This window comes from Leishmania mexicana, chromosome 34 (genome assembly GCF_000234665.1).
Source record: "Leishmania mexicana MHOM/GT/2001/U1103 complete genome, chromosome 34".
NCBI lineage: Eukaryota > Euglenozoa > Kinetoplastea > Trypanosomatida > Trypanosomatidae > Leishmania > Leishmania mexicana.
The window spans coordinates 58,578-81,388 of NC_018338.1; the positions used below are offsets into that span (position 1 = coordinate 58,578).

The 22,811-nt window shown below is 59.5% G+C and overlaps 7 protein-coding genes across 7 annotated transcripts; all 7 read left to right on the forward strand.

The window, feature by feature from the left end:
• Positions 1–410: 410 nt before the first annotated feature.
• LMXM_34_0260 (putative GTP-ase activating protein) lies at positions 411–2,291 on the forward strand (the record flags this gene model as incomplete). The annotated part of the gene is made up of 1 exon (XM_003878982.1): positions 411–2,291. One exon carries the CDS (start codon positions 411–413, stop codon positions 2,289–2,291), a length of 1,881 nt encoding a protein of 626 aa, XP_003879031.1.
• Positions 2,292–3,141: 850 nt separating this feature from the next.
• On the forward strand, positions 3,142–3,375 carry LMXM_34_0270 (conserved hypothetical protein; the record flags this gene model as incomplete). The annotated part of the gene is made up of 1 exon (XM_003878983.1): positions 3,142–3,375. One exon carries the CDS (start codon positions 3,142–3,144, stop codon positions 3,373–3,375), a length of 234 nt encoding a protein of 77 aa, XP_003879032.1.
• Positions 3,376–6,065: 2,690 nt separating this feature from the next.
• Positions 6,066–6,254, forward strand: LMXM_34_0280 (hypothetical protein, unknown function; the record flags this gene model as incomplete). Its single annotated transcript, XM_003878984.1, has 1 exon — positions 6,066–6,254. The coding sequence occupies one exon, from the start codon at positions 6,066–6,068 to the stop codon at positions 6,252–6,254; it is 189 nt and encodes a 62-aa protein (XP_003879033.1).
• Positions 6,255–7,520: 1,266 nt separating this feature from the next.
• Positions 7,521–12,424, forward strand: LMXM_34_0290 (conserved hypothetical protein; the record flags this gene model as incomplete). The annotated part of the gene is given in 2 exon segments (XM_003878985.1): positions 7,521–7,895; positions 7,898–12,424. Coding segments are annotated over 2 exon segments (4,902 nt in total).
• Positions 12,425–13,246: 822 nt separating this feature from the next.
• Positions 13,247–14,245, forward strand: LMXM_34_0300 (conserved hypothetical protein; the record flags this gene model as incomplete). Its single annotated transcript, XM_003878986.1, has 1 exon — positions 13,247–14,245. The coding sequence occupies one exon, from the start codon at positions 13,247–13,249 to the stop codon at positions 14,243–14,245; it is 999 nt and encodes a 332-aa protein (XP_003879035.1).
• Positions 14,246–15,415: 1,170 nt separating this feature from the next.
• Positions 15,416–16,699, forward strand: LMXM_34_0310 (conserved hypothetical protein; the record flags this gene model as incomplete). Its single annotated transcript, XM_003878987.1, has 1 exon — positions 15,416–16,699. The coding sequence occupies one exon, from the start codon at positions 15,416–15,418 to the stop codon at positions 16,697–16,699; it is 1,284 nt and encodes a 427-aa protein (XP_003879036.1).
• A 1,414-nt stretch (positions 16,700–18,113) lies between these two features.
• On the forward strand, positions 18,114–19,694 carry LMXM_34_0320 (putative serine palmitoyltransferase; the record flags this gene model as incomplete). The annotated part of the gene is made up of 1 exon (XM_003878988.1): positions 18,114–19,694. One exon carries the CDS (start codon positions 18,114–18,116, stop codon positions 19,692–19,694), a length of 1,581 nt encoding a protein of 526 aa, XP_003879037.1.
• Between the last annotated feature and the right edge of the window lie 3,117 nt (positions 19,695–22,811).

Consider the following 22,811-nt stretch of genomic DNA (forward strand, 5'->3'; position numbering starts at 1 on the left):
GACGTAGCGCGTTGGGCCACACACCTTACACACATATATACATACATCCCCCAAACGAAGAAAAAGCACTTGTGCGCTTTGGCACAAGTGTTAGGGGCCATGGTGGTACCGGGACGGTACGGTTGGTGATCCATCGCATAAGCGGCCCCACTTTTGGATGTCTCCTTCCGTGCTCTGCCGACATGCGACGCGCCAGGGTACCCACCTCACCCCATACGCCTTCTTTCTCTGACCGGAACTCTCTTTTGTGCACTGCATGGCGTCGAGCATCTTCTTTCAGAATGACCAGAAGCCTCGGCAAGCAACGCCCCGATACGTTAGCCGCCGCCACGCGTGTGTGCGCTATCCACGATTGTGGGTTGCCTGCTCTGCCCACGTCGACTCTGCAATCCTGCGCGAGCTGAGCGTGAATGGATGAGGTGACCCTCGACACGCTGCTCCTCAGCGGTGAATGCGATGTTCAGTGGGGCTCGCGAGGCACGCTGACGGTCCGCCGCACCGTTGAGCTGCACTCCAACAACGTCCTTTACTGCTTCGAGGAGCCGAAGAACTCGATGGCGAAGCACATTAGGGAAAAGGTGTACGTTGAAGGCTGCCATGTTGTCGACGGTGGCGCCTACAACGACGCAAGCGAACGGCTGCTTCTGTTTTTGGCTAACCATGACTATTCCGAGAAGGTCGATCTGCTCGGCAACCATCAAGCCTACATATTCGCTGCGGAGCAGACGACTCACAATGCGCTGCTGGGGAAAGCTACGCAAAGCGCGTCGACATCGACATTGCCGAACGCCAACTACGTGGTGCAGCTCTTCCTCTCCGATAAGATGGTCAAGTGGCGGCTGTTACAGGCTATTCAGAGAGCCTCGAAGGAGTATCCTCAGCTGTTTCCGGACAGAGACACGACACTCGCACTGTCCACGGCGCGAAAGGTGGGCGTCGTCAGCGTACACGCAGGACTGCCGACGGTAGCGGGGTCGCCGGTCTCCGGTGTAGCAAACGGCTTCGAGTCGAAGGTACTGTCCCAGCCCTCCGCTAATCCCCACCACCCACGCACAGAGTCCGGCATCAGCGTCTTGTCCGATCACGAGGTGCTGCAGCTGTCGGACGTGCTGCGAGAGTACGAGGCACTCCAGGAACGCAAAAGAAGGTTAGGCACTATGATGACTTCACCTCCGCCGCAGCCGAAGGGGGAGGAGGAAGGCGTGCGGAAGTCCACATCGGATGACCAGGGCTTGGAGGCGGCGGCGTGCGTTGCGGGAAATGAGGCGAGGCTAGCGGTGGCACTGTCTGAGTTGCAGTCTCGGGCGCCCGCACACCTCCAGCACTCTCCTCTCTACGAGTGGTGCATCAAGAGCAAGCCAGTCAACCAGATCTGTGCGGACTGCGGCGAGCCTTTTCCGTCATGGTGCATCCTGCAGCCGTTTGGCGCCTTTGTGTGCATCCAGTGCATCGGCGTGCATCGCAAGCTGTGGTCGAACAAATGCCGTAGTGCAGAGCTCGACCGGTGGCCGGATAGCGACATCGAGTTCATGAAGGCACGCGGCAACGACGTCGTGAACGACGAGCTGGAGTACTACGTGGCCCTTCCGACTGACAGTGTTGTGTTTACATTGCATACACAGCCGGCCGTGAAGCCCGTGCTGTCGTTTTCCTCCGCTGAGGTGCGTGAGTCGTTCATTCGGTGGAAGTATGAAGAGCTGTTCTTTACACGGAGGCGGCACCCGACTGCGACAAGGACCCTGCCACCTCCCCCAGACCCGGTTGGGCTCGAGCGTTCTCGCCTTCCTACCACCAACGCCACTTCAGAGGCGGAGGGCAACGCTAGCGACGTCTCTTTTGGCGCTACTGCATGTCTTCAGCAGCAGTCATTCTTCCTTGACCAAGGTCCTCCACGATATGCGGGGCTGCTGGACATCGTTGTCAAAGAGCTGGTGGGACCGGAGTCGATTGCGGGCGCGGTATGCGTGCTGACGAACGGCTTTCAAACTCTCCGGACTCAGGAGAGCCGCCAGCTGCTGCATATGCGACACTCCACCGCGTGGGATGAGCACCTGCAGGTCGGCATAGAGGGGACAGGACAAAAGCCGCTCTACTGCACCGTGTATCGCGGAAGAGGGGAGCTCCTGGCCGCTGCAGAGATGTGGATGCAGGAGGACGTTTTCCAGCCAGGCACCAGCTGCATGTTCGCCTCGAAGCTGGTCTGGAATCAGCTCCAGAAGAAGCCCAGCCAACGTACGGCAGGAGAGCCGTGGACGATTACGTTCTTGACCTCGTACCAGCGGCTGGCGTGAGCCTCGAAGTCGCGTCGTTCTCTCCCCCTCCCCTCGCCATTTCTCTGCTGTCGCCGTGAGCCTCCGTCGCACACGTACACTCTGCCCTCCCAACTTTCCCTTACCCTCCCCCAAACACACGCTGCTGTGTACATGGTATGGGTTCAAAGGGAGAAAGTAAGACGCTAAAGCTGAATCAACAGCAGTTGCACATCAGCCATCCCTTTCCTCAATGACGGCCGCCGCTACACAGCGGGGCTACGGGGATGTTGTGGCGGTATGAGCCACGCTACCCAACTCTCTTCCTCTGGCTGCTCTTCTCATCTCTCGCTCAGTTTCCTGAGAGGGCGGTGAGAACACCGCATGCGTGCATATGCCCTGCGTCTTTGGTGGTTCGCATGTTTCATTGTGTCCCTCTCACCTTCTTGTGCCATCTTCTTCACACCTCCGCATCGTCTCTATGCGACCATCCCCCTGCACCAACGGCAATCCTGTGATCTCACATTCACACCCTTCCTCACCCCCCGTCCGTCCCTCCGTCCTCCTCTCTCAGATGCCTCTGCACAACCCATCTTCTTTCAAAGCGATTTCTTTTGTGAGGTCAAATTACATCAAAAAGGTACACCAACACCGGCCCACCGGCCCACCCATGCACACACGCGGTGGTGCCGCCTCTTTATCCGCCCTTTCTCTCCTCTCGTTTTAAGCGTATTCTTTTCGACTGTTGTGTCATTTGTGTGCGGCAACTTCTCTTCTGTTTTACCTGTCTGCTCACTCCGCTGTTGCTCCGCGCGCACTTTCGAGCCACCGCTCTTCCGCCTCACACACACACAAACACACACACCTCATCCGCAAGGGACAGAGGCGCAAAATGTTCCTCACTTATCAGTTTGCCTCCATCTGGGCTATGTTGGCTTCCATCGTGACCTTCCTTGTCTTGCGTCACAACGACCCCGTAGACCTGAGCGAATACAAGGAGAAGGCGCACGGCATTCCGCCGGTGGCTTGCTGCTCGGCAATTGCCATCCCCCTCATTGTTCTCTTCGTCTACAATGCGGCGTTGAGGATGGGACCTAAGGCGTCGTGCAAAGGCACTAAAAAGTAAGGACATACGCTCTCCGCCCTATTCGTTCGTGTCGATTCTACCACGCGCCCTGTGGACGAGTCGAATGCGGTTACACGTGAGAAAGCGTGCGGCCGTGAACGTCATAGTGCGCAGGTGTTTTTTTAAATACTTTTCCAATACGTCATACCACCACGAACAAGCCAGCAAAAGTATACGCAAACAGCCGCAGCTCACCAACGTCTGTTACAAGACGGCTATAGTACGGAGTCGGGTCAACCAAGACCGTTTGGCGTCGTTTAGCTCAGTGCAACTCCACTGCATACAGCGCAGGCCAGGTCCAGGATTACGCTCAACACCACTGCAGCCCAGCAAAACAAGAAGACAAAACAAGAGGTGGATGCGCCACTATTTGTTGAGTTGTGGACAAGATGCACAGTAAGCCGGTACAAACACATCCGTGACCGCACGTCTCTTCGGCACAGCGGCAGCCCAGCCCAGCCCTGCCGACAGCCAGGGACCGCAACCGTACCTGTGGTCAGGCTGCAGGATCTTGGCCTCCCCACAAAGAGTGGATACCGGGGCCCGGTACAACGCACTGAGGTGGCTGTCATCATCACGATTTTTTCGCTGTTTCACGCCGCAGAAGAAATGAAAATTTGTCGAACAGCACTTGCAGCAATGTCGACAGCAGCGCTGCCGTGGTGTAAGGACGAAGCTACCGGAAGCAACGGGGTACATGAGTACAGCAACAGCGCTCCTCTCTTCTCCATGGACGCTGCATCTCTCTCCGGTGTTTATCCCTACACAGCCGTCAACTGCCCCCCTCCCTCTCTGCAATCTGTGATGCATGAAGACAGAAACGAAACGACAGGATAAAGAAGCAAAGACAAGACAAAAGAAAAGAGGGACGGATGCACTGTAGCGGCGCTCATGGCTGCTTCCCTCTTGGCTGAAACGACACGCATGCAAGTGCAGACGTGACGTTATTCACTGTGTAGCGGTACCAACTCGTTTCTCCTGTTTCTGTCTTTGTGTGCTGCTGTCTCCCCATCGCTTCAGAACTTCTGCGCCTCACGCCACATGTACGACATTGGGCAAAGAAAAGCAGGGAAAGCTGCCGTGTGTGAGCGCGCGCCTGTATGTGCACGCGTGCGGGTCTCTGTATGGATGCACACAAGTTATTTGATGAGGGGTACATGCCCCGCTAGGTTTGACATGAAGATGCAGCCCTTTGCTCTCTCTTGACTTCTCTTTGGCACAGCAACACTTGAGCAGGCACGGTGCCATGCGCACATGTGGGGGCCATGATCCGGAAAAATCAAACCGCAGAAAAAAAGGAGACCAGCGAGGCATTCTCAAGGGCATCACCGCTGCACTTTGCCATTATGACGCAGTGGGAAGAGAAGACTGTCGTACGCTTAGCTGGTGCACGGTGTTGCACCCGCCGTAGGAACCTTAAGCAGCACTTTTTTCTCGCCTCCATCGCGGGTGCATCAAAGCAGAGACGGAACAACGCCCCCTCCCACTAATGCGCGCGTGTATGCGGATGCCTCTCCCCGTCACACCCGACGTGCTGTCTTTTGTCTGCCCTGACTGATTTCCGACGCACCTTTTGACCTTCCCTTCCCGCCTTTCGTCTATCTGTCCCCGCTGATGCATCTTCTGAGACACGCACACAAGCAAAGAGATGTCACACACACACACATGCGCCATGTAGCACAGAAGAGCTTGCATTACCTCGTACCACTTGTAGGACGGCTTTGATGCAACTGGCACACACCACGGTTGGTATGCTCGACTGCGTCGTTTTGCACGCCGTACACAGCACGCTTCATATACTTCTTTACCTGGTCCCGCGATGGGTGCACACGCTGCTGGTAGAGCTGTCCGTGAAGCTGTGGCAGCTGGTCACGGGTCGCTGCTAACGGAGGTTACTCGTTGCAGAATGAGCGTCACATCGAGGTAGTCAACTCCACGAAGGACTCGTTTATGGGTGCGAGACCGCTGACGGCGTTTGGGCTGAGCTAGGGCATGTTGTACCACGGCACCTTCGACGGTGGACGCGTCCACAGTATTCTTGGCGTCTTCGGCGTCAGCTGCTGCGTCACCTACGAGCGGGGGAGCCACCGGAAGGGTTTGGCGGCAATCCCATCTGCCTGGAATCTCTGAAGGTACCAAAGGTGGAGGGGGCCAAAAAGGAGTCGTACTCGTAGTCGCTGGTTTTGGGGAACTAGAGGGGACGAACCCCCCTACATACAGCGACTGGCCCGCAGCTGAGAGGCAAAGGGCTTCCACGTGGGTCCTCTCACTTCACGCGGCATGGACTCTGAACGTCTTACGCAGTCGCATCTCACCGGTGTCACCATTACCCAGTGCACGCGTACCGTGATGGTGTGGTGCTCGGTGGATGAGCAGCTGGGCGCGCGTTTTGGGGGTGAGCTGGCGACCTCTTTTCTCGGCTACAGCGCTATTAGAATGACAAACCTGCAGGTGGCTGTGGCTTGGTTTGGCGCGTTCAAGACGAATCCGTCCTGCTACCCCGGCGGCTCCCCAGTGACAGCGCTGGTGAACATGAATGCCTCGTTCAGCATATTTGTTCACGTCCACGCGATCTAGCGCGGCGAGTTTCTTTTTCTTTGTCTGACCAGCCCCTGATGAGTGACGCGACGAAGAAGTACGTGATGAAGCATGAGCACCGCCTGCCTCAAGGGCTGCCAGGTTTTCCCCCAATGAAGGACAAAGCAGAGTTGAACGCACTGCTGCAGAGGTTCACCAACGCCAGGGACTTCAACGAGCGCTTGGTGGTGCCACACTTCGCGTACAGAGGGCGGCGCGAGCTACTACAAGGACGCGGTAGCTTTCAAACGGCTGATTCAGATGAACGTGTTGCTCCCCGTCATCTGTCTGACAGCACGTAACGACCCAATCACCGGTGAATCCCGCACCAACGCGCAGTGGCAGGCCCTCATTGATGCACACCCCAACATCGCGTATGTTGAGACGCCAGCGGGCGGCCACTTTTCCTGCTTGCCAGGTCCTCTCAATGAGGTCAGAGGGCGCGGGGAGTTCTTCATCGACTTCACGCTGCAAGTCTTTCAGTACGCCGTGCAGGCGTTGAAGAAGACAACTGTGTAGTTGAAAGCGCGTGCTGTTGGTGCCACGTTGAATACGGCAGTGGATGTCGTGTTCTGCACTATCCCCGCCATCCCCGGAAGCACAGCGGCAGGAAGGAGGCACAGAAGCCGGCGAAACTGCCCACCTTCCCTCCCCCTCCACTATTACCGCTAGCGCGTGCTTTATCGAAATACCGGACGGTCCGAGGGGTCCACTGGCCCACTGCAAAGCCAACGCCGCCTGCTTCATTCACTTCGATGCACGGGCTAGGGTTGGATCTGGGGGGGGGCAGAAGGCGAGAGTCGTCTTGACGCGCTTCGCACGGCGCCTGTCACGCTCACCCTCCGCACACCTGCTTCGAATGTGCCCTACTGTGTCTCGTTCTGCTCACTGGAGCTGTGGGAGAGGGGCCCTCTGGAGAGACGCACACACACGCACACACTCGTCAAAGTGCCGTGCGTGTGCGCCATCGCATCTCTACGAGGTCAAAGGAAGACTACGAAGAAAAGGCTCATCGACATGTACAGCAAATAGACCCGCACTGCATGGTGCCCGCCTGACCGATGTGGTCTGCGGCTGTCGTTCGCCTCTTCCTCTCATCCCCTGCGAGTGTGTTGGGGAGGCAGAAATGCGAAATGGCGGACGATTTGGGTGTAGGAGGACGATCGTCATGCTCATCCTCCTCTCCAGCTCGCCAGTGCAGAGTGCGCTTCTTACTTCGCTTTCTTCTGACTCTGTCTGATCCCCTTACTTCGCTTTGTCTTTACTGGCCACAGCACCACAGCCAAGCACGTTTTTGATTTCCGCGCTGGTCGTCATTGATCCCCTACTCACTCTCAAATCGCCTAAACTTAACGACGCTGCGGCCCATCAACTGGCTAGCCGTCATCTTCCTTCGCGCTTGCGCGCACTGCTGCCGCCTTACAAGAGGTGATCTACCTACCGCTTTCGCTGCTGCGGCTGCGCTTCCAACGCTGCTGGCGAGACTGAAGCGCGCTCTGTCGCCCACCATCCCTTGTGTTCCGCAACTCGCCTAATGTGCATAAAGGACAACGTAGCGACAGAGCCATATGCGCCGCCTTCAGCAGCAGCTCGGGCGCCGTTTTTGGACTGCGGGCTTGCTGCCAAACCCCCGTCGACGTGTAACTTCCCCAGCCCTAGGAGTAGACGTGTCAACTACACCACCGCTGCCAGGGCGTTCTTCTGTGCCTATAGCCTCCGTGGCACCTCCTCCTACTGAGGTGTTGAGGGCTGCGCCCGCTGCCCCCGCTGCACCCAAGGCTGCGCCCGCTGCCCCCGCTGCACCCAAGGCTGCGCCCGCTACCCCCGCTGCGCCCAAGGCTACGCCCGCTGCACTGAAGGCTGCGCCCGCTGCACCCAACACTGCGCCCCCACCCAAGCTGCGCCCGCTGCCCCCGCTGCACCCAAGGCTGCGCCCGCTGCACTGAAGGCTGCGCCCGCTGCACCCAACACTGCCCCCGCTGCCCCCGCTGCACCCAAGGCTGCGCCCGCTGCACTGAAGGCTGCGCCCGCTGCACCCAACACTGCCCCCGCTGCCCCCGCTGCACCCAAGGCTGCGCCCGCTGCACTGAAGGCTGCGCCCGCTGCACCCAACACTGCGCCCGCTGCCCCCGCTGCACCCAAGGCTGCGCCCGCTGCCCCCGCTGCGCCACAGGCTACGCCCGCTGCACTGAAGGCTGCGCCCGCTGCACCCAACACTGCCCCCGCTGCCCCCGCTGCACCCAAGGCTGCGCCCGCTGCACTGAAGGCTGCGCCCGCTGCACCCAACACTGCGCCCGCTGCCCCCGCTGCACCCAAGGCTGCGCCCGCTGCCCCCGCTGCGCCACAGGCTACGCCCGCTGCACTGAAGGCTGCGCCCGCTGCACCCAACACTGCCCCCGCTGCCCCCGCTGCACCCAAGGCTGCGCCCGCTGCACTGAAGGCTGCGCCCGCTGCACCCAACACTGCGCCCGCTGCCCCCGCTGCACCCAAGGCTGCGCCCGCTACCCCCGCTGCGCCACAGGCTACGCCCGCTGCACTGAAGGCTGCGCCCGCTGCACCCAACACTGCCCCCGCTGCCCCCGCTGCACCCAAGGCTGCGCCCGCTGCACTGAAGGCTGCGCCCGCTGCACCCAACACTGCGCCCGCTGCACCCAAGGCTGCGCCCGCTGCCCCCGCTGCGCCACAGGCTACGCCCGCTGCACTGAAGGCTGCGCCCGCTGCCCCCGCTGCGCCACAGGCTGCGCCCGCTGCACTGAAGGCTGCGCCCGCTGCACCCACCGCTGCGCCCGCTGCCCCCGCTGCACTGAAGGCTGCGCCCGCTGCACCCACCGCTACGCCCGCTGCCCCCGCTGCACTGAAGGCTGCGCCCGCTGCCCCCGCTGCGCCACAGGCTGCGCCCGCTGCACTGAAGGCTGCGCCCGCTGCACCCACCGCTGCGCCCGCTGCCCCCGCTGCGCCACAGGCTACGCCCGCTGCCCCCGCTGCACTGAAGGCTGCGCCCGCTGCCCCCGCTGCGCCACAGGCTACGCCCGCTGCCCCCGCTGCACCCAAGGCTGCGCCCGCTACCCCCGCTGCACTGAAGGCTGCGCCCGCTGCACCCAAGGCTGCGCCCGCTGCCCCCGCTGCGCCACAGGCTGCGCCCGCTGCACTGAAGGCTGCGCCCGCTGCACCCACCGCTGCGCCCGCTGCCCCCGCTGCGCCACAGGCTACGCCCGCTGCCCCCGCTGCACCCAAGGCTGCGCCCGCTACCCCCGCTGCACTGAAGGCTGCGCCCGCTGCACCCAAGGCTGCGCCCGCTGCCCCCGCTGCGCCACAGGCTACGCCCGCTGCACCCAAGGCTGCGCCCTCTGCACCCACTTCTCCCGATGTCTTCGGGAGGGTACAGTCACGAAAGAGAAGCGTCGCCGCTGGAGGTTATGCTGCGGAACAGAGGTTGTCTTGGAGCGCCGGCTCGCGCCCGAAAACCGCAGTACCTCATGAGACTGGTGCGACGCCCACGGCGGCATGCAGACCGTCCCGGAAGCAGCTCCCTCGCCGAACAGATGCCAAAGGTCCTGCTGTGCCTTCCCCTCCTCCCTCGCCGCCACCGGCGCCGTCTCTATCAGCCGCACCGCCATCACCATCAATTTTGCCGTCTACGCCGGCGGCACACGCTACCATCGCGCCTCCCTACATAAGTGAGGTTGGCGAGGTGGACGGCGAGGCGAAGGAGGGGATGCTCTTCGAGGCTCTTCGACCCTCGCTGTCGACACGCGTCGAGGCTGCCGTACGACAGAGTAGAGCAAACCACCCTCTGAGGGCGTCCTGTAAAGCCCACCCGCCCCAGGCGGAAAAACGGGAGCCGCATGTTCTTTGTGGGGAGACGGAGACGCACGCTGATCCGTCCGAACTTGTCGAAGGCGCGGCTGCCGGGGATTGGGCGTGGGCTAAGCGGGAAGAGCGGCTACAACCACTTCCAGCATCCATCTCCTGCAGCATCGATCGGCATGAAATCCCAGCTGAGCTGGGGGGTGATGAGGGCCATAATGTCGCCGAGAACGCCCCCGCGGGGTCGTCTGCTAATGACTTTTCTCGAGGTGAGGCCTCCGCGGCGCCTACAGACTCCGCACCGCCGTCCTCTGCATCTGCAGCAGAGCTATTAGAGACCGCCACAGTGGAGCGCTTGCCTGGCGAGGTGTGGTGCGGTGCAGAGGCCGCAGGCTGTGAGAAAGGCGCCACACCGCCACCACGCCCTCCAATCGCAGACAACAGGGATGTGTGCCTTTTAGTATCGACTTCTGTCACACCTCAACTATACACGATTACGGTGCAGCTGCGAGAGCCGCCGTCAAGCCCGATGGCCTGCGTGCAAGCTGTTTCAGGTGCATTGGACGCGGTGGAGGCGCACTGCGACGCAGCTGTGGCCGCCCGCGCCGCAGGCAAGGTCGACTCGAGAGTGAGGGCAGCGCCAGACATCACCGTTACGTGGTGCACTTTGCCGCATTGCCCCTTCTTCGCATCGACGCAGAGCCCGGCGGAGCTGCCGTTGTCGCAGCTTTTCAGCTATGTGGCCGCCAAGGAGGCTGTGATGAAGCGCTTCCACCACCTTGTGACACGATTCGGGACACGTGTGCGTTTTGCAGCAGCGGCCAGCAGCGAGTCGGTGCTCGACTTTGGCGCGGAGGTTTTTTTTGCGTGCCCAGAGCGGCGGTTGCTCTCTCTGCGAGCCGCGGCGTGTGACGGCGGCGACGTGGCAGCAGCACCGGCGGAGTCATCCTCGCCGCCCGTTGCCACTGTCTCTGTGGGGTTCCCGCTGAGCCGCGTGGGCATTTTTCCCTCGACCTCTACGGTGGTCTCCCTGCAACGTCTCTGCGGGTCACTGCACACGGTGAAGTGGGTGCCCGTGCTGCACACATATGATGTGAGCAGCCTGGCTGATGTTGGTTTGCTGAGTATCCCTGACGCCGCCGGTGAGGCCTCGGAAAAGCGTAAGGCGAAGCGGTGGTCGCTGGCGCTTGAGCAGCTCATTCTCGAACACGTGTGCCAGTCATCTGCGCAGCGTCGGTGGGCCGTGGAGATGCTAATGTGGAGTCGTGGCTTTCACGACACTGCGACGCGCCACAAGGCCGTTGGTGCCATGTCCGCAGACATTGCAGACGGTTGGTACGCATACGCAATGGGGGCTCTTAGTCGGAATCCGTCATGCACAGAAGCGTGTGCTGCATGCGGAGATGCTGAAGGCGCCACCGGGGTTCAGGCACTTCTGACAACACCCCCCTGCAGAGGCGCTGCTCATGCTGTACAGGTACACTCGAGGTCTCTGAGATGCTCGCTGCCTCCTCTGCCGCACCACCGCTTCCTCACCTTCGCGCACGTGCAGCGCTCGCTGTGGATGCACAAAATGCAAGCACTGGCTGCCACAGAAGAGTCCGCTGGAGCGGCTGTGCTGCTTGACTGCTCTGACAAGGCTGTGATGGACACGTTGGATTTGGTGGAGACGCACCTCGCTGGCACCGCCGCGCAGCGGGCTCGCTTGCCCTATCTGAACGTCGTATTGATTGGCGACGCTGCCACTGCGCAGCCGATTCTTCAACGCCTGCCTTGTGCTGCTGTTATCTCCTCCGCGTCTGCGTTTTGTAAAATGGGGCATGCCTCCGTGCAGCAGGTGCGCCTGTACGCTTCGCCGAAGTGGCCGACAGATCTTCAGCAAGACACGCTGTTGGCAGCCTTAACATACCTCAAGCGCCGCGGAGCACCTCACGTCGTCGCCGCCGGAGCAGCACCGCAGCGGCTTTTGCTAGCACTGTGTCAGGAGGCGGTGTTGGTAGCGCGCTCGCTGCCTGATGCCATAGCTGTCGAATCCGCCGCCAAGGAGCAGCTGGGCCTGTGCTTGGGACCCTTCCGGCTTATGGACGCTTATGGCACCGTTGCGGTCGCTTCCATGGCTTCTGCAGAGCGGACGCGCACCGCGGCGGCCAACGATGTGGCAACTCGAGCCACCTTGGCTCCCGTGCACCAACTGGAAAGCTGCATGCGGTCCATGGCCCGTGAGGGGCTGCTAGGAGCGAGAGGTGCACGTGGAGGCTTCTACGATTCCGCTGTAGCAATTAATGAAGCAGTCTCCGCCGCTCCGCCGCTTCGCGAGGCGGTGCTGAACGCGTACGTCCGCCACACGACGCCGACTCAGGTGGGCAACCGACTTCGCGCGGCCGTGCTGAACGTGGCCTGCGAGCTGCTAACCCACGGCGAGGTGCAGCGGGTCGATGATGTTGACCTGCTGTCGATGAGTGCCCTCGGATGGCGGGAGGAGACCGGCGGGGTTCTTTACCAGGTAGACCAGCTGGGGGCAGATGGCTTGCCACGATTGGTGGAGCAAATGACATACTTGGCCAGGACAGGCATTGCACCGCACCTCGCTCCTCACCCGTTGCTCCTGCGCATGGTGACAGAGAAGGTGCGCTTCGCCGGCCTCAAGGCTAGCGGGCTGCTATGAGGGCTGTAGGGCGGTGTGTGTGATCACTGTCGTGTGTTCATGTGCGTGCGTTGTCCCTTCGTGCATTGTCGCGTGTCTGTGCCGAGCGGTGCCGTTGTTGTCGGCCCAAGTGGGAGGCAAGGCGGTGTGAGCGAGGTCCCCCTTCTCCTCTTGCGGTCTCTCCCTCGCGTGCGTACGCTGTTACTCGTTTGGTCTCACGCATATTGCCTAACACGATTGCAGCTAGGGGGTGGTGGTAGCGAAATGGAGGCGAACCTTCCGGGGCTTGCGATGGTGCTGGGACGCGCGGGCACGCGTGGAGCTCGCGTGGTCGCGTCGTTGTATAATGACCAGGAGCGCTTGCGCCTTTTCGATATTGTTTGAGTCGAGCGAAGGACTTACGCGTCGTTCCCCGCGTTGCTCATGTGCACTGCACTGTGTGCGTGTGCATGTCTTGCCAGCTTCTCTTCACTTCTCTCTGAATCTCTTATCCTTTTGCGATGTTGCTGTGCTGACCTGGGTGGGTGCTTGCGCTTGCACACGTGTGTATGGCGTGCCATGGATCTCCACACACGTGGGTTGTGGCAGCAGGCTTGCTTTATTGTTTTTCCCATACTTCTTTGCCGTCTTTGCCGTCTTTCCTTAGCCGTCCGGCGGATTGTGTGGCTTCCACGTAGCGCCACGTGTGTTGTCAAAGACGCGAACAGCTCGTCTCATCTTCACTGTGAAGGGCCTCCTGTGCGCCGTCGCCCCACTCGACGCGGGCTGTGAAGCTCATTTTAACTTGCTTCCTCTCTGATCCTCAAGCAGGCCGGCGCTGAGCGAGTTTATTGCTCCTCAAGAATGCCCGCCACCACGATGGTTGCCGATCCGCTCTTGCAGATCGTGTCGCAGGTGATCGACGACGTGAGTTTTTCCCAGACACATACAGTCAGCGATGACTTCAGGGTGTACCCGAAGTCGTCTATAGACAGCGTTAGCACGCTCCAGCAGGAGCAGCGGAAGCGCGTGGAGCAGACGTATGGCGCACGCGCACCATCTCCTGATTTTCTGGGATCTCAGCTGCTAGCGGAGTACCGCGGGGAGGCGGCTTCGTTGCAGCTCGCTAAAGAGTCCGGGGACCCCAACTTCCCTACCTCTATTTCACGCATGACGGGCGAGCAGAGCAAGCAGTTCAAGAAGGACATGAAACAGCGCATCCACGAATGGGAGGCTACGGTGCGAGATGCAACAGGGCAGACAGAAGTCTACCCGGACCAGAAGGCCTCGTTGCGCTCCATCTATGAACTTTACCGCGCCACCAAGATGAAGGTGCTGGGGGCGGAGCCCTCTCCGGGCCCGCACGGAGCAACAGCGGAAACGTCCGTTACAGGCAACCGGGATGTGTCGCAAAGCGTCGGTGCACACGCTGCGGGTGCATCGTCGGCGTCAGCTTCTGCAGTTGGTGGGGCCAGGTCGGAGAGCACTCGGCTGAGCACCTCAGGTGCCAAGGACGGTACTGCAGGCTCTACCAAAGCGCTGTCGGGGACAGCCGCCACCGCTGGCGGTGAGGTTCGCGTAGTGTCGAGTGGCGCCACAGCGCCTGCTATGGCTGGCAGCGGCGCTGACTGGATTAAGCGCATTGAGCGGGTGCCGCTGGGCACGGAGAACGTGTCGACGATGCCTGAGGACGCTTTGCAGACGGAGAAGCGCCGCTTGAAGCAGGTGCTGCACCGCTTCGAAAGCGACTTCGAGAAGTACAACGGCGTGCGCCCAGGTCGGCATGACCGCCAAGGCTTCACGGCAGAGTACCATCGCTACGGTGAGCTCAAGAACGAGCTTACTCGCCGTTCCCAGAAGTAGAGATGTAGGATTAGAGTGCAGCTTTACTGGCGCGCGTGCGCCACGCTCTCCACAACCCTGCTGCCAAACGTTGAGCATCGGCGCAGAGGCGACGGGAGACGGGGGCGGTCAGATTTACAAAAAGGCGTAGAGGACGTCGGAGAACAAGCAGATGGGTCTAGAGGGCAGAGACGAGCGAGGTAAGCAGTGAGCACACTTGCACGCCTGTATTTGGAGGGAGAGAAGCAGCGGTGAACGGGACAGGATCCCCATTGCACTCGTCTCTGCGGTTGTGCCTAAGGTGTCCTGCGCCTTTCTGTGTCTGTCGCTATCCTTGGTTGACTGTTCTCTCCCTTCGGTTTTCTTTCACCCGTTATCTCCCACCTCCCGCAGCGGAGTCCTTTGATATGTGTGTTGTGCTCCTGCGCCGCGGCCTCCCCTCTGCTACGCCCGTCTCCTCTGTATTGCTTATTTTCTGCATCATCTCGTGCGACAACGCGGGTGTATGTCTGCTGTGCACTCAACAAGCCAACAGAACACGCACATCGGAACGGAAAGTCTCCCCGCACACGCTACACAAGACTTACAAGTTTGAGCACCATTGAACCTTTCCTTTTGTTGCCCCCCCCCCCTGTGAGTGAGAGCGAGATGGAGTTGCAGTGGTGCATAGCGTCGAGGCGGACTCTGGAGAGCGCTGCGACACCAAGTCCGCCGCTTGACGCACTGAGCACATGCGCCACGGTGATGCCGTGCTGAAAGGCATCTCCCTTCTCCTACGTCAAAGCATAGACACCCATGGGAGCTAGAGAGGAGGAGACATGTCTCTGGCGACTTGCACGCGTCTTTAGCTGGCGTCTACGTGCCACACACCGGTACAGCGATTTGTTTGTGCCGTTTCTCTACCCCCTCTCACCCCGCGTCTCTGACCTTTCTGTCACCAATTTTCTCTTCACAATGGTCGTTTCCTTTGCGGTTATCAAGCAGTTCGAGCAGAAAGAAAGGGAAAAGATACACGCCCCCCTCGCCCCCTACCCCTCCATCACCGTGCGCTCGGACAACGGGGGCCGTGGTTGTTTTCTTGTCCCCTTCGCCCATTCATTCCAACCCCTACGAATCCATAAAAGCATACAGAGATACACACACACACGGTGGGCGCGCGCACCTTGTGCCCCCTCCCCCTCTTCCTCTCCCATGCAGCGCAAGTATACCAACGCGCAGGCGTTGGCCGTCTACCAGGCGCTGCAGCAGAGCGGCGGCCTCAGTGCGCTTGAGGACGACACCGCCACGGCGCTGTATCTTTCGCAGAATGCGGCCGCAACCGGCGAGCTCAACTTCACGCCTGGGCTGCTGGAGCGACTGACGAAGCGACTTGACAAGGGCGGCATGGTGCTGGACCCGTTTTGTTCGTACGACTACGCCGACCGCCGCCACATCCGGAACTTCTCCATGTCAATCCCCATTCCCTTTAGCGCCTTCGACGGCATCCGCCGCAGCAAGCATCAAGTGCAGCTCACCGCGGCGCAGGAGGAGAATGTTCTGAAGTCGTTCGACAAGTTGCTTAATGGCGAGGATTTCAAGAAGAGTGGCACGACCCCAGCGGCGAAAGGCGTGCGAGAGATATCTGTGGCGCTGCCGTTTGTGAGCGCCTTCTTCGACCAGCGCTGCCCGGAACTGCACAACAGCGTACTGACGGGCTCGCGTGAGGGGGCGACGTACCTTCTTCTGTCCGTAATCACAGGTCACAAGGAGCTGTGCGCCAAGTGCCTCAAGGCCGGCGCCAACCCGAACAACATGTCATTTCTTCGAGACGAGTCGCCGGCGCCGGGTGACATGTTCCATGGATACAGTCCGGTTTTCATGGCGGTGCTGGCGGAGCAGGTCGAGATTCTGGAGCTGCTGTGCAGCTGCGGAGGCAGCATTCACGTGTACGACCGCTGGGGCCGCACCCCTCTGCACGCTGCCATGGCGGTAGAGAGCACCTCGACGGTGCAGTGGCTTCTGGCGAAAGGTGCGCCCCTGTACGTGCCAGATGGCTTCGGCATTCTCCCGGCTGACAGCTGCGTCGGCACACAGTACGCCGAATACTCGATGCCCATGTTGGCGCTGCAGGAGCCGCCAAAGTGCCCACCGCCGAGCTACTTCGCCGAGGCTGCGAAGAGCTGGGCCGCCCCGGAGCGAGAGAGCAAAGTCACGGCCGAGAAGGAACCAAAGAAGGACGCAGCCGCCACCAGCTCTGGTGCATCGGACGCTGAGGGGGAGACTAAGATGGAACTGTGCCGCTGTCGCTCCGGTCGTCCTGTAGGGTTCTGTGGCTGCATCGACGACATGCTCGTCCGGTGGGCGCGCGACCGCCTGAACACGGAGTGGAGCCCCGGTGTGAACTTTAGCGCACTCGCAAAGAAGCAGGCGACTGCCGAAGAGGAGCGCAAGCGAACGGCGTACAGCGCAGGCGGCAACCGAGTTGTTAAGTCCTAACAGTGGAGGAGCGCACCATGGCTCAGATGATCATGGCGCACCGAGCGAATGGCGCAGGGCGCAGGAGGAGGCCTGCGGCTGCTGCTCCGTGTCACCGCGGGTGGCATGGTATGCGTATAGAAGAAAGGAAAGGGTGTGTGTGTGCACTCATGTACGAGATGGTGTATGCCGTGGTTGCTCTCTTCCTGGACCTTTTTCTTGGCTTTGCCATATCCAGTGCGGACGTTTTTCTTCCGCTCTTCTTGAGTGTGTGCGTGCGTGTCTGCCGTTGTGGCAGGGGTATGCTGCGCGCGGATTTTTGTTTAAGCCGCTTTCAATGCGCGTGTGCACCCCAAAGCAAAACCTCCCAATGTACACAAAAGGAAAGAGGGATACGAGACTTTGGTCTACGGTTCGTTCGGAGTATGTGAATGTGTGTACGTCTCCTTCCCCTCCCTACTCCCCTCATGTGAGTGGGAAACGCTTCGGCTTCGGCCGATGGCAAGCAATGATTCTCGACAATGCATGCGTCCTCAAAGGGGGACTTCTTCCGCACCACTTGCTCTTCAACTTTGTGGCGGCTCACCTAACCCTCTCCCCCTCCCCTATCACACGCACACCTGCAGAGTTGACCTGCATCGTCATAGCCCCTTTCTTTCGTCTCTCTTCTCATTTCCTTTCCCAGCTCTACTTTGTGAATACGAACGCGTCGTCACAAAAGAGTCAAAGAAGGACACGACTCGACGTGTCCCGTATACGCGGCCCCTCCCACCCCTCCTTGTGACATTCCGCCTCTTCCCCCTCCCTGTGTCCTAGTAGCTGCCCTCTCTTCTGCCCCCTTTTTTGGTTCTTTCCTCCTCCCCCTATTTTTCTCAGCTCTCACTACATCTCTTCCGTCCTTTTCGTTTCCGTGGCTTCCGCTGGTCATTTTTCCCCATCTGAGTTCGTCGTCGTACATCCCCCCTCCTCCCCCACCCCACCCCCTGCAGCTTTTCCTGTATGCGTGTGTGCCATTTTGCCACCCCCTTTTCCTCTTAGACAGCAAGACGCGCGTTTTCTCCCTTCGCTTTTCTCCACGACAAAGAAACGCGCGGCATTCTTCACCCCCCTCTCTCCCTCCAGCCCCAGGCTGCACTGGTCTCTCCCCGCAGGCGAGGCACCGGGCGCCAAAGACGGATATATTACCTTACACATCGCATATTTGATCATCAAGCACCACCCCTCCCCACACCCCGACACACGCAGACGCTCACAACTCGCGCCTCTTATTCCCTCTTCTTGCCTCCGCCGCATAAAAGCACTTTGTGCTCACGTATCTTTGGAAAGGTCAAGTCAGTGAGCAGCAGCATATAGGAGAAGCACACGCACAAAAAAAGCAGGAGCGATGTCGACAGCAGCAATGATTCACGATTCTCTGCAAGCAGCGTCCACGCCAATGAGCGAGGCGGCGCTGAAGCGCGAGATTACCTTGCAAGAGGCGTCTGAGGTGGTGGACAACAAATCGCAAGTGTTCCCCAAGTCCCCGACCGACACGAGGGATGGGACGCACGGGGTGTTCGCCGCCACGGAGCCGTTCGAACATTCCATCTCTCTGTGCACTAAGGTCTCTGTCTACGTCACCCTCGCCTTGTTCTTTCTCTTCGCGCGCGTGCGTGAAGGCTATCGCCAGTTCTTCCCGAGCGATGGGAGCTACGTGCGCCCCGGCTACGCCCCGATTGTGAAGGACTTCGACCACTACTGGAACCGCCGCTTTTACCGCCGCGTCCGCGACTGCTTCATGCGCCCGATCGACTCTCGCCCCTCGCGTGTTATTGGACTGATGGAGCGCGTGTCGAAGGACAACAACCAAACGTTCGAGTACAGCGGTCGCATTGTGCCCGCGGTGAACATGGGCTCGTACAACTACCTCGGCTTCGCCGAGGACACGCAGAGCATCACGCACGATGTTCTAGATTCGATCGACGACTACGGCCTCGCCTCATGCAGCGCGCCGCAGGAGTTAGGCCAAAGCGCCCTCGTGTCTCGCCTCGAGCGCGAGTTCGCCGAGTTCCTCGGAAAGGGGGACGCCATTGTGTGCGGCATGGGCTTCGCCACGAACTTCCGCGGCCTCCCCACCCTCTTCGGAAAGGAGACGCTGGTGCTCTCTGACAGCCTCAACCACTCCTCGCTCGTCAACGGCGTGCGCTCGTCTGGCGCAAAGGTAAAGGTCTTTCAGCATAATCACTTTGGTCAGGTGGAGAAGTGCCTGCGTGAAGGCGTAGTGCTCGGCCAGGACCCATGCGGCGAGTACAAGCCGTACAAGCGCATCGTCATCATCATTGAGGGCATCTACAGCATGGAAGGCGAGATTGTCAACCTTAGGAAGTTCGTGGAGCTGAAGAAGAAGTACAAGGCTCTGCTCTTCCTGGACGAGGCGCACTCCATCGGCGCTATTGGTCGCACTGGCCGCGGTGTGTGCGAGCACACCGGCGTCGACCCCAAGGACGTTGACGTGCTCATGGGTACCTTCACGAAGAGCTTCGGCTCCATCGGCGGCTACATCGCAGCCGACAAGCCGCTCGTTCGTTACCTCCGCCAGCATAGTTCCATCGCCCTGCACTGCGATCCCCTGGCACCGCCGTGCGCGCAGCAGGTGCTGTCGGTGCTGCACGTGCTGCTCGGCAAGGACGGTACGGACCTCGGCGCGAAGCGCATCCGTCAGCTCAAAGATAACTCGTCGTTTTTTCGTCGCGGGTTGATGGACCTGGGCCTGGTGGTGCTGGGCGATGACAGCAGCCCGGTGGTGCCGGTGATGTGCTACAGTATCGGCAGGCTTAGCGCCCTCTCCCGCCTGTGCCTGGAGCGCGGTGTCGCTATTGTCATCGTCGGCTACCCGGCAACGCCGGTCCTGCTGGGCCGCGTGCGCTTTTGCGTCTCGGCCTGCCACACGCGCGAGGACCTCCAGCGCACCCTTGATGTGCTAAAGGAGCTCAAGGGCTACGTCTGCATGGAAGACAGCACGAACCCGCTGCGGTAAGAAGTGTGTTGGGCGGCAGCCGAGGACACACTGTTCAGCATCACACACTCACACGCACACATCGTCATCATCTGTGATGGAATGCTTCTCTCTTTGTGTTCACGCGTGTGCGCGCGAGAGGAAGGGGTCGGATAGGATCCAACGACTCCCTCACCCGTTCCCGCGCCCGACTCCTGACCGGTACCCAGGCGCCGACGTGCCCCTTTCCGGCGTGAGGGCGCGCACAACGAATGTCTTGCACGACAGAGAGATATGGAGAAATGCAGAAGACATATTGAGTCACCGGGGCTTCCATCCTCCCTCAATTAGAGAAGTACTCAAAAGGGAAGAAAATATGAGCGTTCGCTCAGGTGGGTGCTCTCCTCTTGTGTGGTGATACATGCACAAGTACGCAGACGCGTACAGGCAGACATTGATGCTGATGCGTAGTGTTCGGGCGCTCCCATGTGCAGAACAAAGAGTGTGCCATGACCAGTGTAGTTCCTCGGTTCGCGCGCGCACACACACACACACAACACACACACGCTACGTGTGCATACATGTTTCTGCGCTCATCTGCAGGAACGCCGCATGCCACGCATTTATTTCGTAGTTAAAGCCCACAATAGATGCATAACATTGTGCTTTTCTTCGCTTCTGGTCCCGTTTAGTTTTTACTCGCTGTGTGTGTCCCGGTGCAGGTGCGCATACCGGCTCTCTGCTTCTTCCATCTCTCCCCGCCGCGAGCATGAGTGTGGGTGTGTTGGCTTTGATGAGTGTATATGTGCTGTGCGTGGGTGGTTGTCATCGAGCGTGAGAAGCGGGGGAAAACTGAGACGGAGAGCGTGACAGCGAGCACTCGCTCGTGCGTGCTGCTTTCCATCTCTCCCCCTCTCCACCCGCGCCTCCCACTTTCGCATCATGGATTTATCAGCTTCTCAACGAGGGAATCAAATGGACAACAACGCTCGGACTTGATTCGGGGCAGCCGCAACGGCTGTGGTTACACTACCAAAGGCATGCGTGTTTTAACTGTCCCTGGCACCGCCGCTCTCACGACTGTTGCCCCCTTCTCCCCCTCACACCCACACACACACACACACAGCGCCTTTCCTCCACATGCTTTTCCGCGTCCTCTTGTTCCGCTGCTGACTGTTACATGCGCTCCTTTTATATACGCGTGCGTGTGAGCCTTTTTGTTGCGTTACGTATGTATCACCGTGTGTGGCTGCGGGTCGGCGTGCACATCTGTGTGTGCGAGTGTTTGTCTGCCTCCCCCTCATCTATGGAACGACTTCAACCTTCCCCCCTCCCCTCCCCTCACCTCCCCCAAAAAGTGTGCACTGTTAACCACCCTTGCTGTTTGCCCGCTTCCCTCATCCCTTTCTCTTCATTGGTGCGTCACTGCCGTAAAGGAACGAGAGCTGGCAAACGAATAAGTCTGGGAGAGGGCGTAGGGGGCACACACACATATATATATACTCGCACAAAATTCGACGTGTGGCCGACAGTGAAATACAGAAGAATACCGCCGTCTCTCTACGGCACGTTACCGTTGTCCTTTACGTGCTGTTGTTCTCACATCGCTAACAAAGCGTGGTTAAAGTATGTAAGGAGCAACCGCTGCGATTATATATTTCATTACTTCTTCATATAAGGAGGCACACAAAATCGTGCATAAAAAAACGGCATGGGGACTCGAGCGCGTGTGTGGTGGGCCGAGGCGGCTTGTCAACTTGCACACACAACCCCCCCCACAAAACGCCCCCGTGCCTTCCCCCTTCCCCACAGTCGACTTAATGACGCCTGAGCGCCTTCCTCTCTCCATTTGTAACTTCCTGTTCTCTGTTTCGAGCGATGATGGACGGTCACGTCATGGAAAAGACGCGACTTCACACCTCATCACCACTACTGTAAATGATCTCTGTGACCTCCGCACAAGAGAATGGTGTCGCGGACAGAGGCGAGCGCATGTGCATGCGCACCTCATCAGTAGTCGACACGGTTCTCTTCGTTTTTCCTGTGTGCTATCTTCATGCTTTCCTTTGCCTTCCGACCCTTTTCATTACACTAATGTGTATGTGTGTACGCATGGTGTGAAGGTTGGCCTGTGCGTCGGCTTTCCAGTCCGCTGCATCTTCTGCCCCACCGCCATTCTTCGGCTCGGTGCACCTCCGTCGTAGGCGACAAATGGAGAGAAGGAACGATGCGGCTTGTTTCATGTGCGTCCTCGCTATTTACCACGGAGATGCGCTCGTGAGAAGAAGAGTGTGCACGGATTGGAAGGAAAAGGCATCGGTCATGAGATAGCGCGTGTGTGGCCTCCCCCATCCTCACGGCTGTTGGTGGGCTCTGCCACCCTCTCTTTGTCACACACGCACGAAAGAGGCGCACACGAAGGCCAAGGGACGCATTGCTCAACGATAACGTTGGGCTCATCCCCCTTTTTTCATCTTTTAGTGCGCTTTTTGTGTTCAGTTTTGTGTTCACGAGGCTTCCTTTGCTCTGAAACCTAGCCACACCGTCTCACCGCTACCTCTCCCCTCCCTCTCTCTTGCAGCTCGCATTCTCGAGCTCTCCCTGTTCTTTTCCCGTGAGTCGACTGCGACGTGGCCGAGGGCCGCCGTTTTTCACTGTGCTTATTCAAATGCCGTGTGATGTGTTTCTCTACTTTCATATGCTGGGCTAGCTCTTGCCCCTCATCCTTCCTCTCTGTATTAGGTTCTCGTTGAAGAATGCCCTCTTCGACTGTCTGCTGTGTGTGCTTGTGTAAAGGAGTGGGGTCCAGCGGCCCGCCCTGCACCATCTCCGGCTCTCGTGCTATTTTCGATGCGTACGAGTGTGTGCGTCGCTCGTTTTGTGTTCGCTTTTCTCCATGCACCGTTGGCTTTCCGCCTGGCACGACAGAGCACGCTCACCATCGCAACACTTGCACGCAACCGCGGACCAGCGCTGCGTGGTACGCACATCTGAAATCCGCGTGCCTTCCGCATGACACACCTGTTGTCATGTTGTGCGGGAGTAAGGTTATCTTTTTTTTCATCAGAGGCGCCTGTGTGTGTGTATGGATGCCTAGCGAGGCTGCTTTGAAACAGAGAGAGACGAGGGAGAAAGGGCAATGCGTCTTACTACCCGCCG